The sequence below is a fragment of the Chiloscyllium plagiosum genome, unplaced genomic scaffold (assembly GCF_037043375.1).
Source record: "Chiloscyllium plagiosum isolate Xiang-an unplaced genomic scaffold, Cpla_swu_hap1 HiC_scaffold_8, whole genome shotgun sequence".
NCBI lineage: Eukaryota > Metazoa > Chordata > Chondrichthyes > Orectolobiformes > Hemiscylliidae > Chiloscyllium > Chiloscyllium plagiosum.
The window spans coordinates 47558934-47573017 of NW_028270146.1; the positions used below are offsets into that span (position 1 = coordinate 47558934).

At 36.9% G+C, this 14084-nt stretch overlaps 1 protein-coding gene across 4 annotated transcripts in view; it reads right to left on the reverse strand.

Annotated features, from left to right (window-relative positions):
• The window catches only part of cdc42bpb (CDC42 binding protein kinase beta (DMPK-like)), a 206776-nt gene that overhangs the window by 64219 nt on the left and 128473 nt on the right, over positions 1 to 14084 (reverse strand). For all 4 annotated transcript variants that reach the window (XM_043697465.2, XM_043697467.2, XM_043697466.2 and 1 more), the window contains exons 12-16: positions 8071 to 8204; positions 4788 to 5030; positions 2484 to 2594; positions 1726 to 1970; positions 623 to 728 (exon numbers count right to left, since the gene is read on the reverse strand). In XM_043697465.2, the coding sequence (XP_043553400.2) occupies positions 623 to 728; positions 1726 to 1970; positions 2484 to 2594; positions 4788 to 5030; positions 8071 to 8204 (839 nt within the window). The remainder of the gene's footprint in view (positions 1 to 622; positions 729 to 1725; positions 1971 to 2483; positions 2595 to 4787; positions 5031 to 8070; positions 8205 to 14084) is intronic.

A 14084-nucleotide genomic window follows, 5' to 3' on the forward strand; every position in this document is an offset into this window, starting at 1 on the left:
TTACTTTTACCAGGATTTAGGGCTTCTACCACATGCACACCAACAAAAATATCAAATGATCCTAGTTGGATTAAACTGCCTCTTTTGAATAATTCATTGGTACAAGCCTTATCCTTGGCACAGCCATAACTTTTTGTGAAGCTATAGCTACAAATCCAGATGTCAGCAACTGACTCTGCCAGGCAATGAAACTAAGTCAGCAACAATAGGCAAGTGTCAGTGAAACCTATGAAGTCACTAATACTTTTTGATGTATTTATTTCAAAACAACAAATTACTCAAGTCCTACTAAAGATCAATTTCTATCTCAATCTTGTCATAAGACTGTATACATCTGATAACACTTCACATCAAAAATAAATTTTTGGGGTATTTCATACATTTTTACATGAACATTTGCATGAATTAATGTTTAAACTAATATCTTTAAATAAGTAAACTGAATAAAATGAATAAATACTTTTGACTGAACATTGTGAAGGTCTCAATAAATGCTCTACCTGTTTGCAATTTTTCTCAATCTATCTAAACTTTGCAAATTAATTAATTAATGCAAATGTTAACACCACAGAATTAATGATGGAGAAAAATATTACTTGAAATATCAAGTGAAGTGACTTACTCGATCATTCTCAGCTGAAAATTTCTTGTTCTCTTCAATGAGCATGTTTCGTTCACATTCATATTTCTTTTTCAGTTCACCAAGGGTTTCCTCCATCTCATTGTGCCTTCAAACATAATAACAAACACAAATAGACTCAGCACTTTTCTTTTACATTCACATTGGTATTTTTTTAATAAATCTCACTATCCATCTACACAGATGATCTGTGAAAGGTTGTTAGAACTAAAATTTAAACCTAAGGTTAAATTGTAACGCAAGTCTCTTGCTTATCCAAACTACATACAAAAGTTCAGAGAAAGGATAAATAAAACATTCACAACTTGACTATCTACTTGATAGTACAATTTTGTACATGTTGAGCATAACAGTTAAATGAGGCTTACACTTCCAAATATGAGCTAGAAGCAATATAATCTTTTTAAATCTTTAAAGTAGTGTCCTCAATACTTGCATTTATATCAATTGAATTGCTCCCAAATACATAAAAGGATTAAGAAAGAAATATGTCTGAAGCCATTATGTTAAATTTAACCTAAAACATTTACTGGCCCAATATCTATTACCTCATATTATATTAATTTGGTTTTGGTTAACAGATTTTTGATATTGAGTATGTGAAGTAGAGAGTTAACAGGCTTCATAGTGTTACTTTTTTCTCTGTGTATTTAACTGTATGGCAGCAACCATCATGAGTAAAATTAAGTCATGATTAGCCACAAAACATTTAACTATTTATTAAAGTAAGGATCGGTTCTTTTCTCCTCATTCTTGGACTTTCTTACTATGCTGAGGTTCCCCAGAAGGGCTTTTGTTTCCTTAATATGGGAAGGCATCTGATCTGTCCTCTTGCCAATAATGACATAAGAGATTGAGATAATATCATTGTAGGTTAAAATTCATGATGTGCCATTTCTTTGTATAATACTTTAAAATTCCATCAAGATCAATGTTATCAAGGCAGTTTTCAATGTGGGGTTTTCTCCTATTCTTCAACAAGATATTTCTCAAACTTCTATTTTTTTGAGCAAAGCTCTTAAAAACAATTTATCTCAATTTAAAGCAGGTAATTCCTTCCTTTGTGCCTTCCTCTGGTTAATTACCTGTCCCTCTTGGCTTTCTCCAATTTGTCCTTTAATATCATGACATCTTTTTGTAGAGCTAAATGCTGAGCATCAGAATCATGGAGTTCCTTTTTAAGGTTCTTAATTTCAGTGCTGTGAGCAGCTTCACACCTCACCAGTTCCTCTTCATAGAAAACCAGTTTCTTCTCCAGCTCCGCTTTTACCTTGGAGAGTTCTTGCTGGTGCTGCAAGCTGGATCCAGCAGCCCGACCACCTTGCTTCAGCTAAGCACATATGGAGAAAATAGTTGAAACAAGCTTAAGATACAAAAAAAGCCCTTCTTGGAGATTAATCACTAATACAACTCCTTTGGCCAAGGCAGTTGGAATATTAATCTCAACACAGTATTCCAATACTTTCCTCTTGCTTGGATGTCAACCTATTCATTTAAATATGAAACCTGAATAAGTGAGAATAAATTGTTTTTATGAATCTTGGAGTGTGTCCTGTTTTACATTTATCTTTCTAATTCATCAATATTTTTCCTTCAAATAAAAACACAATTTATTTCTCAAACAAAAACAAAGTAATACAGATACAAAAATAAAACTTGCTGGAGAAAGTCAGCAAATCTGAAAGTTTCTGAGAGTAGAGAACAAAGTTATCATTTCGAGGCCAATATGACTCTTAGGTGTGAATTTTATTTCTTTCTCCACAGATGCTACCAGGCTTGTGGAGTTTCTCCATCACCTCATGTTTTCATTTAATTGCTTAAAATTATTTCCATGTATTCCAACCTTTAATGCTTCCAATTCACTTTCCAGTTGTTTGGAATAAGTCTCGCCGTGTTCTCGAAGCTTTCGCTCCTTTGATGCTTCAGCCATAGAGTCTTCCAACTTGGCTTCCAGCTAAGGAGAAAAGAAAATATTCACTACAAACCTGCACACCGTATTTTACATTTATCACCAGAGAAGTGATACTCAAATCCTTTCGGTACAATTGATTACTTACTGCCACTGTCGGAAACAAAATTATCTTTTTGCTTATTCAGGCATGAGAAATGGCCATTGCTGGCTGGGCCAGCATTCATTGTCCATATATAATTGCACTTGGGAAGATGCTGGCAAGCTTCAATAAGTGGCATATTAAAGGTGGAAAAACTAAAACAAGAGCAATATTTCATTGAACTGATGCTTAGCAACTCAGTGAATGTCATGGGCATTTGTGGAGTATGACATCATTAATTTCAAGGAGACCACATTCAACAGTTCTCAATTTGACAGCAGTAGGCAACAGAACTGATTGCAGCATAGCTGGATTAAGGAAGAAAACAACTGATCTGGGTACCTTATCCTGCTGGAAGTGGGCAAGGTCAGAATTAGGTTCAATTATGATTTCTTTGCAGCTTCTAGTAAACTAACCAACAAAAAAGCTAAAAGGTCAGGTCAAGTGAGGATGGCCAGGTGGGGTTGACAGAATGTGCATCATCTCAATGCCAGTGCAGAAGTTTCAGGAGAAAGGGAACAAGAAGAATGCATGTGGTGGGAATAGGGGAAAGGATAGAAAAAAATACGTTTGGTATTGTGTTCATGTCATGTTCCATAGAACTGCACTGCATTTAAATATATGTCAAATATTGTAGGTTCATACGGTCCATAAAAGAGTGTAAATTGCAAGATGCTATATATATTACCAAAAGAATGGAACAGACTTCACATATCTTTATAAACACATTTGTCAAAACATCATTCCTCTGAAGGTTAAAGTAGTAAATTTAGATCTATACAATTCATGTGAATAATTAACATCATATACTTAACGCTTCTTCCATCAGTAGCTCATTTCTTTCTCTTTTCTCACACAAAGTAAAATAATGGTCACATTATTTACTGTTTACAGTCTACTGTAGGCAGTGGTATTGCACAAGTTCTCTGTTGTCCCTGTTTCCCCAAAACATTGCTTATAACAATAACTCTCAGATCTCTCAACAGAAGGTTGAGTGAAAATTGCTGTGTGTCATTTTTATGCTAAGATGGAACATCAAAGAATTACAATTTGGGATTTACTTCCTCAAACTCAAACAATTTTAATGCATAGGAATTTATTATCCTTATTATCCTTACGAGTGATTGATCCGAATCCATTTTCAGTTGTTCAATATGTGAATATTTCAATATAGTGCCTGAAACAGCATGGTGCCAATGCTAATGTATATCGGACTTACGGGATAGGTTTTGCTATAATAATTTTCCTTGCAAACCCAGAAAATTGTAGAGAACAGCAACACAATAATGAAATTATGTAAACTAGACTTATTCCCATATTAGATTCCTCTCAATGATGTTGCATCAGCAAAGATTTCTCAGAATACAAATTTTTTTGTATTGATCTTGTGTGAGATAGGTCAGGGTTAAACTGTTATGTTAACATATTACCTCACTTTATTTCCAATTCTTTTCAGAATTAGAATCTAAGGAAGGGACAATAATGAGGAGGAAATTGTTAAACATTGAAAGATGTGTTTGTTGATAGAATTCTGGTTGGAATGCCACGCTTCTAGGAATTCTCATGCACGTTTTTGTTTGGCTTGTTCTAGGATGGATGTATTGTCCCAGTCGAGGTGGTATCCTTCCTCATCTGTATGCGAGGATACGAGTGAGAGAGGGTCATGTCTTTTTGTGGCTAGTTGGCTTACTAGCTTGTCAATCTGCACCAGATTGGCTGCTCTGGTTATTGTTCATTCTGATCGACAGAGCACTTGGTCAATAAGCTCTCTGTCCCAACTTTTAGCACTTGTGCAATCGCTGTCCTGGGCCCTGCCGCACTCCACAGGCACCACTGGGAATCACAACCTCCCAACTTTGTCAGCTATGCCAGTGGTGATCCAGAATGCTCCCAGTTTGATAAATCCTGCTTTCACTGTTTTGTCAATGTGTATGTTTCCTTCTCAGATATTTGTTTTAGATTAGACATCAAGAAATAATTTGTAACGTGCCAAGTTAACTTACAGCAATACTACTGACTATGCAACAGTCAGTACCTCTGTAAAAATTTAAGAACTGACATAAATTGTGACTGTGAGCACCACGTGAGTAACTTACCTCCTTTCTAGTCCTCTCTGCTTTTCGGATATCTTGACGCATTGTGTCAATTTTCTGCATAGCTACTTCCAACTCTTCCTCTTTGTCACGGAGATTTCTGGACAATTTCTGTTTTTGTGAGCGCAACTCTGCCATCCGTTCATTGAGTTCAGAGAACTCCTGCATTGCAATTTTCCTCTGCTGATGTGCATCCTTCAATTCCTTTGTTTGGGACTTTTGTCTTTCAAGAGTTTCAACAAGTTGCTATCAAATTTAAGGGTTAGAAAAACATGTTAATACAAAAGTTAAATTTGCATAATTTAAGAATTTACTACAACTTTAGCTGTATCATACTACAGGTACCAATTTCACATTGAGTTACACTGTAAACTGCACAGAGCACACTGACAAAGCAGCCCTGCCCCCACTCTAGTCTCAAGGATACTTTATTTCAAACATTAGAAAAGGAATAAGCAATACCTCTCATTGTATTTCAAAACTGATGAGAAAGTATGAAGAATGCCTTTAAAATTTGGCTTGACAAACTTAGAGCTGTAGAGTACTGCAACAGTGTGAAGGTTACATGGTGTCAGCCTATTTACTAGAGGTGGTCTCATACCACTGAACTTTAAGATACTCAGAAGTCATGAAGCTGAAATTTCATGACACAAAGATGCTAAATATATAAATCTACTTGCATTTTATAAATCTCATAGGATAGTATTGAACAGTGGCATTCACAAAAGTGCACTATACAATTTTCAAACTTTGGGCCATCACTTGTGATAAAAATAATGGAGTGGGGCAGATATAAGATTAAAGTAAAAAATCCAAAAGCTGTTATTGCACTGTTCCATATTCAGCTTTACCAACAAAGCAATTCACTCCTCGAGCACTACTGAAACAGAAAAAAACACTTTCAATCTTAAATTACCATTGAGGGTTTTTATTCTGCAATGATTAGCTGGTTAAGATCGTAATCAATTAAATATTGGTCCAACCCAGTCATGGGTTCCTCAGTAATTATTTGGCCAAGGTCACGGATGGTAGCATACATGGAACTACACTTTGCTTAGATGGCCAAGGTTAGAGAATCAGTCAAGTCTCCATTCTTGAATGTAAATGTACATGTGCTGCTAGACAGCACTAAGTGGTCGTTTCCTCTATGGAAGAATAAACCAGCAATACCTTTGGCCAAATTACCACTTACGTGAGAACCAATGATTGATTCATGTTTAAAGTGTGCCCAAAAGGAAGGATTTGGTCTTCAGAAAGTAATAAATAACTGTAATAAGATGCAACTTTAACACAAGCACTGTCTTTTTTTTATTCTTAGTCTGCCATGTATCATTCTTGCAAATTTCTAGACCACTGCAATTCAAGCGTGAATTCCAGATGTCAATCTCAGTTCAACAACTTTTTCAATTACACAGAGACCAGTATGCAGGATTGGGAAGAATGCTGATCCCTAATGCTTGAAGAATGGCCCGACTGTGTTTTTTCCTAGTCAGTAGGTTCAATAGGTTTGCTGAGGGTCTTTCCAATTTGAATAAATTCAAAATTTACATTATAAAAGGCAATTTATGATGACATTTCAATGTCAGTAAAAATAGTAACTTCCAGAGGGCGGGGAGCACAGGCCTGAGGCCTGTTGTCCAGGCTGCAGCCCGTGGGGCCCAGGTGAGTAGGGGTACCTGCCTTTTAGACTCAGGATGACAGAAAGCACAGACCAGGTTTCTCGATTTAACAATTACTATTTTTAAACAAATAAATAGATTCTAGCTACAAGCAACTATGAACTGTCGACATATAAATCGACCAGTTAAAAATCTGACCCCCTTATAAACTCCCCCCATACACATACAATGAAACAAAAAACACAGTAATATGGATTGAAGGCAAGACTGTGTAGGCAGGTCGGTGGTCCCTGCCCACAGGGTTCAGAGATGATCCTTTTCATTTTCATGCTTCTTGAAATTCCTTCTCCAGGTACCTTCATTTCTTTGCAGGAGACATAAGGTGACTGGTTCACACTTTCAGTCTCTGATTTGTTTGAAAACCCACAGTTTACAGGAACCGATGGAGGGAAATAAATGCAATTTCTTTACCATTGAGGTGTTTGTTTTTAAACTGCAGAAGAAACAACAGCTCCTTTCTCTTCAGAGTTCTGATAGCTTCTGATAAAATATTCAGTCCAAAGATGGCAGGTCAGGTGAATTGGCCATACTAAATTGCCTGGTAGTGGTAGGTGAAGGGGCAAGTGTCGGGGTATGGGTGGGTTGCGCTTCGGCGGGTCGGTGTGGACTTGTTGGGCCGAAGGGCCTGTTTCCACACTGTAGGTAATCTAATCTAATCTAATCTAATTCACACACGAAAGCTGTCCAGCTACACGGGAACCAACAAACTTGTTGGCAGGCAGAGAATTTTGCAATTGACAACTGGCCACCATTTCACATACCAATTAGCTACATGTTGCCAGCTGAATCTCCCTTCATTAACACCCCTAGGTCCAATTTATCTGAAATAAATTCTCCATAAACAGCACTGACAATGTGTTGATAACCAGTTTTTTTAAAAATTCAGCAGTCCTTGGCTTTTAAAACATAATACCTTTCCCATTTCAGTCTACAATTAAAATACAGAAAAGTTAATACAGTCTTTACAAGAGATTCTCCCACTGATACCCACCCACAGATTGAACCCTATTATTTGTGACCTAAAAAGATGGATTACATACGTTTCACTATTATCTTTAGAAAGCAAGTACAAGAAAGCCTCATTTAACACTGCCCTTACACAATGTTGTTTTGTGTAATTGGAGGTTTCGAAACAGAACACCTCATATGCATTGTGTTGCTGCAGTTACACATTGCATATAACTAAACATTCCCATATATTTTATACACGTCTCCCTGAGTGGATATGGTAGGGAGTAGACGTCTTGTGAAGCTTTAATGAACCTCAGACTGTTTTGTATAATGTATTTTCCGGGAACCAGCAAGACACATTAGCAATGGCATGAGATAACATTTTAGGTTTGAAGATTATATCTTTTCATTAACCCATGCTAATTAACTGGCTGCATATTTCAAACAACTTTATTTTAAAATTACATTTAAGGATTTACACTGTTTCTTTTAGTTTACAATGTTAAGGGACTATTTTAACACTTCAGTTAATGGGTGACCTTGTGAGATATTGATACACCAATGATTTTACAGGATACTTCAGATTATTACAATACCCCCTTTTAATCATTGCCAACTAAGGTTTGCTTGTAATAATCAAAATTTAGTTTGCGTACCTTGTGATTTTCTTCTTTTTCTTGTTTAAGTGCTTTAATCTGTTTTTCTAGTGCTTTTACTTTGTTTGTACTTTCCTCAAAATCTTGGCGGAGAGACACTGCATTTTCAAGTTGATGTTCTAACCGATCAGATTCTAAAGAGTTGTACAAAAAGAAAATGGAACCATCCACAACTGTAATCCAAATTTACACAGGCAGTTAAAACAGTATTCAAGTCTATTTGAATATGCTTGTCACTCCAAACCTTCATGTAACCTACATACTACAAATTTATATCATTGATTCCCAAGCTAGTACATAAATATAAAGAAGCATTTTTATAAGTAATGAATTCAGTGCTTTTTTTATTAAACAGTTTATCTACAGAGGAACCTCGATTACCCGAAGGACACAGGCAGGCAGTATTTCATTCAGTTAATCGAATTCTGGATAATCGAATGTCTGATAACATTGTTTAACCAAGCATCAGGATCTTGTAATCTTGCCGGATAATCTGATATTTGAATAATCGAATGGCGGATAATTGAGATTCCTCTGTATATCACAATCCTGTGATTTGAACCCCACAGAAACCAATGCTATTGCTGTACCAGAATTTACCAGCATTGTATTCAAACTTCAAAATAATGATTAAGTTTAAACAAAAAGCACCACTGCAGAATCCTATGAATTTTAATGCTAATTTGTTTTTTATACAATTACAAATAAATTCAGATACCAGTGAAGCAAAAGTAAGAATTACACCTATGAACAATAATACTCAAGGGGCCAAATAATGTGATTCTCCTATGAAAGCATAAATCTCCTAGCTGGATATCAAATATACTCAATGAACCATGATCCAAATGTGGAGAATGTCCAAATTTTTTTAAGCATCTTTAATGCACCAGCACTTCAAAGTACCATCTCTGGACATTTTATTGACAAAAAGTTCAAAACCTACTTCTTGAATTTCAAAGAAATCAAACTTGAATGAACCTAGCTGACATTTTACGTCAAGAAGGTCTTAGATACACTGATGCTGCTCTCAGAGTAAGGGCAAGGGATATCACAGGAAACTTTAAGCAGACTTTTGAAATGATGGATTTACTAAACTTTGGTTATCGTGTGGGACAAATATAGATGACAACAGACAATGGTAAGCAGCACAGGAAACAGATTTGTCTCTGCGCTACTTCATTTCACTACGAATTTAAGACGTCAGTTTAAAACATGGCCATCTTTATCATTCAGCAGTCATAAAGTGATTAAACAATGCCTGACGTGAATCATCTTGTTCTCTAAAGGAGATACTTCACCACCAAGTGAGCCATATTTATCTAGTTAAAAGATCTCTTTGCTAATTTTTAATTTCTACTTAAACAGGTGATTACTGATCTGAGCATACTTCAAGCTTCCAAGCAATAGTAGGTCAAGCTCTAGTTAATGAGATATGTTTATGTTAAGTAGCTGAAGAATATTTTATCCATAGTTTACTGTATTAGCTTTCTATATCTAGTCTGCATTGATTTTAGTTTGTTTGTTACAGGAAATGTCTTAAAATATAAAATCATGTCACATGATCTTTATTTCATTACCAGTCATTCAAACGAAACATACTAGCTTTAATTCATATGTAAAATGTCATTTGTCCTCCAGCATTGTTGGTTTATTCTTAGGATTAATAACATTAACTTTTTTCAAAACAAAATATACACTTACTTCCCAGAAAACAGTTGTTTCTTTAAATGCAAAATTGGACACTGAATGAGAATGAGAGATGCAAATGCATTTTTAACCAGGTACAACATATAAACATGTAGCGGGAGTAGCCATTTTGTCCCTCTTAAACCTCTGCCACTTCATAAAATCATGGTTGACCTGGTTATAACTTCAAGGAGAAAAAGATAAAGTCTCTTCCCTGGGGTGGGGGAGTCCAGATCTAGAGGGGAAAGATAGAAAACAGACCTAAGGGGCAACCTTTTCACACAGAGGGTGGTGCGTGTATGGAATGAGTTGCCAGAGGAAATGGTGAATGCTCGTACAATTGCAACATTGAAAAGGCATTTGGATGGGTATATGAATAGGAAGGGTTGGAGGGATATGGGCCAGGTGCTGGCAGGTGGGACTAGATTGGGTTGGGATATCTGGTCGGCATGGATGAGTTGGACCGAAGGGTCTGTTTCATGCTGTACATCTCTATGACTCTATCCATATTCCAGCCCATCCCTGATATGCTTTTACACTTTTGATTAATAAAAATCTATACACCACTGCCTTAAAAATAATCAAAGACTCTGCTTCCAATGCTTTTTCAGGAACAGTTCCAAAGATATACCCAAAGACAATAAAAAAAACCTAATGGACTACTCCTGATTTTTAAACATGGATCCTTATTTCCAGATTTTCCCATAAGAGGAAACACCCTCTTCACATAAATCCTGTCAAGACGCCTCATGATGATAGATATATATATATATATATAGGATTCTGTCACCTTTCCTATGCTAAACTAGAGTTGGTACAAGCCTAGCCTGTTCAAGCACTTCTTACAGGACAACCCATTCATTCTACTTAGTCTGGTAAACTTTCTCTGAACTGCTTCGTTAAATAAGGTGGTCAATGCTGTACCACAATACTCTAGATTTGGTTTCAACAATGCCATTTGTAATTGAATCATAGCTCCTTACTTCAGTATTCAATGCCCCTCCCAATTAGCTTTCTTAATAACCTGCTGTATCTGCATTCTAGCCTTTTACGATTCATACCAAAAAGACACCCAGATACCTCTGCATCCCAGAGCTCTGCAATCTCTCCCCCCCTCACAGAATATTAATGATAGACAGTATATTCCCATTTGTTAAAGCTGGACCCTATCCATTTTCATAGCCTCCTTGCATGCTCTTCACAACTTACTTTCCTACCTATCCTCATGTCATCAGGAAAAGTAGCAACAATACCTGCTATCCTTTCATCCAGGTCATTGACATAATTGGTAAACAGTACAGATTCCTTGCCACCACTTGTTGCATACTGCCAGCCAGAAAAGGACTAATTTGTGCTTAATCTCTGCTTCCTGTTAGCCAGCCAATGTGTTAATCCCTACACCATGAGCTTTTATTTTCTGTAATAATTTTTGATTTGACACCTTATCAAATGTCCTGTGGAAATCTTAGTACAATTCATCCTCCAGTTCTCCTTTTTGCACAATATTTGCTACCTCCTCAAAGAACGCCAATAAATCAGTTAACCATAATCTCCCTTCCTCAACGCAATGCTGCCTCTACCTGATTACCTTCATTGTTAACTTAAAAACTGCCCTGCTACATCTATCATTATAGAGTCTAACAATTTCCTGTCACAGATAGTTCCTCATTACCTGTCTCTAGCTACCCACCAGCCCCAAATTTACATTTATAACCCACCAACTATTGTGGCCTTCCCCAATCTCGGGAGTTTCAGAATATTAAAATTAATGAATCATTTGCTTCTTTTAAGGCCCTCAGAGAAAATCCATCAGAACCTGAGTACCCAAGATTCTGCTCAGTCTCACTTCCCAAGTGATTGCAATGTCTTGAGTTCCTCTCACCCTTCAGATTGAACTGCATTACAATCATGGAAAGGCAACAACAAAGGCACAAGGGAGGAGCTGGCCAGACCTGACAATAGAAGGGGGAGCCTAGCAGGGAAGACAGTGGAGTAACAATGGTAGGGGTTTCTGGGGCTAATTAGAAAAGCACAGCAGAAATTCATCCCAAGGAAGAAGTAACATATACAATGGAGAGCACAAGGAAGCCATAGCTGAAAAAGGAAGTTAGGGACAGCATAAAGCCAAACGAAAAGCATACAATGAACATCAATGGGAAGCTGAGGATTGGGAAGCCTTTAAAAACCAGCAAAGGAAAAGTTTCCCGACAAATCCATGAATATCACATTAGATAACAGCTTGTAGTGCGCAGCCATCTGAGGGGCAGAACGTGGGAGATAAAGACAGCCAAACCTATACCTGAAGTAGAGAAAATGCTAACTCAAGTGATCAACATACAAAAACCAGACAGGACCTTGCAAGAAGATTGAAGAGGGAGTTTGTGAAGATTTAGAGGAGGGTGGAAGATTTGCTTAGCTTGAACCAGAGGGAAAGTATCAATTGTGCAACCCTCACAATCAGAGGCAATTCTGCTATCAGAAGTTATCTGACAGGGAAAATAGAATGGCAGCCATCGGGTAGGGAATAATTTTAGACTGGTCACTGAAGGATTAAGTGCTCTCTCAAAAGGGCAGTGTAAGGTATAACTGTTGTGGGAGATTATTGATTGTGCTCAGATTTTTATGGAAAATCTCTTTCCTATATTTCAAGTTCAATTTGCCTACAAAAAGAAAAAAGCATTTAGAACCATGCTTGGAAATGCGGAATTCTGATTTTGTTTTTTAAAACAAATTAACTACCCGAAGCCTGTTCACCATCTACACAGCACAAGTCAGGAGTGTGATGGAATACTCCCCACTTTCTTGGATGGGTGCAGCTCCAACAACACTCAATAATAATTTGGACCATTCAGGTCAAAGTAGCTCGCACATTTGGCACCACATCCACAAACATTCACTTCATCTATCACTAGTGCTCAGTAGCAGCAGTATGCATCATTTACAGAATGTTCTGCAGAAATTCTCCAAGGCTTCTCAGATAGCATCTTCTAAAACCATGATCACCATCACTAGAAGGACAATGGCAACAGGTACATGGAAACTTCATCATCAGTAACTTCTCTTCCAAGCTGCACACCACCCTGACCTGGCAACATATCACTGTTCCTTCAGCATTGTTGGGTTAAAATCTTGAGCCTGCCATTGTGGTCTACCTAGAGCAAATGAATTGCATGCTTCAGGAAGGTGGCTCACCATTTCCTTCTCAAGGGGAACCAGGGACGGGCAATAAATACTTGCCCAGCTAGTGATGTCCATATCCCATGAATGAATAAAAAGAATTCTGTATGGTATAAGGCTTAGAGCTGAACTCTCAGATTGTGTTATTCCCACTTATTTGCTGCCCTTGTCCAAGTTGGTAAAGGTTGCAGGCATGAGATTGTTAACTGTAAACTCAAATTTCTTTTTCAAAATAATTTGTCTGTTTGGAGATCACCACAAAATGTGGTTATTTAACCATTTTAATATGATCTTATAACAAGACAACATTCACATAATTGGAAGATGCTAAATGTAAGGTAGAATATTAAACAAAAGATTGGACTGGGTTGAATGGCAAGTGGAATTATTGTCTATACAAAGGAACAATAAGGTCTTTTGGCACAGTGGTGGTTCAAGACTCATGCACCATGGAGGTGCATTGTAACATGCCTGAACAGGATAATAAAAATATTCTTTATAAAGAGTGCTGGAGAAAAACAACAGAACTATTGTAGAATTAGAGTTTGGACCATTGAACACAGAAGAGAGAAAGAAGTATTCAATATGGGAAAAGGTTATTAACAAATATGATGCTGGTGTTAATAGAGTTAGGAGATCTTTAGGATGATTTTCATGTCTCCAGGATATAACAAAATTCTATGGACAGAGGTGTAAACAATCCAGAAGAAAATCATGGGACCATCAAAAACTTCTGAATGATTTTATTTACTAATCAAAGCATTGAATGTTTTAAAAAAGGTTGTTTGACTGGGTGATGTGTTTGGAAACAGGTGCTCATCTGGTGAAGTCTCCAAAAATATGCTTAACCAGAGTTAGTCACCCTAGGCTACATAATAAATTGCTTAGAAGTGACAGTACCTATTTGTAAATTTTAGAGGGGGTCAAGATAATGATGGATCATTTATGAAAGGGCTAAGATAGATAGATCAGGGGAACTGCAATTTTTCAAGAGAAATAACTAATGCTGAAAACCATGATGATCAAGGACTAGAAAAACAATAATGAACAACTTGCAGTCAGTACTAGCCTCCATCAATGAATCAACATATTGTGAAACCTGATAGGTTAAGTAAAATCACATTTACTAGGAACAGAAGTATAGCAAATAA